General features: G+C 61.7%; 1 protein-coding gene across 1 annotated transcript in view; it reads right to left on the reverse strand.

Annotated features, from left to right (window-relative positions):
- LOC104471341 (indoleamine 2,3-dioxygenase 2-like) overlaps window positions 1–1,612 on the reverse strand; it is a gene marked incomplete at its 5' end in the record, with an annotated part of 5,233 nt that overhangs the window by 3,137 nt on the left and 484 nt on the right. Inside the window, 5 exons of the mRNA XM_010086658.1 lie at window positions 1–101; window positions 337–436; window positions 882–896; window positions 1,234–1,352; window positions 1,516–1,612. The exon at window positions 1–101 is cut by the window's left edge and continues 8 nt beyond it; the exon at window positions 1,516–1,612 is cut by the window's right edge and continues 9 nt beyond it. Coding sequence (XP_010084960.1) covers window positions 1–101; window positions 337–436; window positions 882–896; window positions 1,234–1,352; window positions 1,516–1,612 — 432 coding nt within the window. The remainder of the gene's footprint in view (window positions 102–336; window positions 437–881; window positions 897–1,233; window positions 1,353–1,515) is intronic.

Consider the following 1,612-nt stretch of genomic DNA (forward strand, 5'->3'; position numbering starts at 1 on the left):
GCCTGGCTCATGTCCTCGATGGCCTCTGCCAGCTCCCGCAGGGCTCTGTGCAGGGTCCCCGCATCGAGCTGTGGGATGGCACCGATGGCCCGAGTGATGGCCTGTGGGAGGAGAGGAGGGAGAGGAGGGATGAGGGGCTGGGATGTCTGTGTGCTGTGGCTCTGGACACCCGCTGCTGCTGTGCCAGCTCTGCCCCTTCACCAGCCCCCGAGCAGGCGCACAGGGGACGGTGACACCGTGTCGGTGCCTGGCTGTGGGCGATCCCCAGGTGAGCAGAGCTGCAGGGCACACATGGGGGGAAGGCACGCGCTCCCCGGCTCGCCAGCAGCATCCTACCTTGATCCCAGGCACGGCCGCCTTCTCAACCAGGAGGGTGACGAGGATGAAGCCCCGCAGGCTCTCACCCCCAGGCAGTGATATGATGGTGTCCAGGTTCCTGGAAGCACATGGGGGTTAGGGGGGTGCTCGTTTGGGGTTTCCCTGCACACCCCCAGACCCGTTGAGCCCCCTGAGCAAAACCCTCCTGCTCACAGAGCCTCTGACCTGCCCTGGGCAGAGACAAGCTGGCGCAGAGCGAACAGGGATGGGGGCTGCTATGGGTTTGAGGGGTCTGCGACCCTCCCCACACGCTAGCTGGGCTAAAATCTGGCCCCTGACAGCGGGGCTCTGCAGGGACTGGAGCAGCCCACGGTTCAGCCGCGGTCACGGCGCTTTGCCGGTGTTGCAGTGGCATCCTCGTGCCAAAGGCTGAGCTGTTTGTGTTGTGCTCATACATCAAGAGATAGGCTCAACCCAAGCAGAGCCCCGCAGTTTTGGAGAGCTAAGCCAGCTCAAACAAAACTAATACTGTTAGCAAATAAATAAGCATCTTAAATACTTACTCAATTTCCAGAGGCCTGAAGGCGTTCCGGTTATTGCCAGCAAATGCACAAGAAAAGGAGAGAGAAGCAGAGACGTCATGAATTGTTTCGGCAACAGACTGTGCTCGGTGGGAGACAAATGAGTCGCTGGCGCAAAGGAAGCGCCGTCCCCCGAGGCAGATGGTCCAGAGGCCCCCAGCTCCCCCACCCAGCAAGACCCTTCCCAGCCCTTCCCAGCGATGGTGGGTTTTCAGTGGGTTTTGGGAGAACAGGAGCAGATTGGGGGCTGTTTGTTGCGACCTGCTGGGGCTCGACGCTGCTGCCCTGACCCTGGGAAGAGCCGAGCTCGGTGTGCCCGTGTTTGCCCACTTACCCGTTGGGGTTCTTCCTCCTCCAGTTGGCCAACACAAAGTCCGCATGGCTGAGGATGGGGGGCAGCCCGAGGGCCTGTGACACCTCCCAGAAGGGGATGGCGAGATTTCGGGGCAGGACCTGGAGGGCACAAAGCACAGGAGAAGACAGGGACACAGGTGAGAGGTGCCTGGGGCGGGCAGGAGGGGACACGCTCCTGCTGCGGTCCCATGAAAGGGGCTTTGCTCCATGGTAGCACCATCAGCTCCTGATGCCGAGTTCACCTGCTCTGTGTTGCTTTTACCTTCGCGGCACCCTCCTCGCCCTCCTGCCAGACGTAGCCCATGGTGATGAAGCTGAGCACCAGATGTGCCAAGTGCAGCTCCTCGCGCCCTCGGAGG

This window comes from Pterocles gutturalis, unplaced genomic scaffold (assembly GCF_000699245.1).
Source record: "Pterocles gutturalis isolate BGI_N339 unplaced genomic scaffold, ASM69924v1 scaffold14736, whole genome shotgun sequence".
Taxonomy (NCBI): Eukaryota; Metazoa; Chordata; class Aves; order Pterocliformes; family Pteroclidae; genus Pterocles; species Pterocles gutturalis.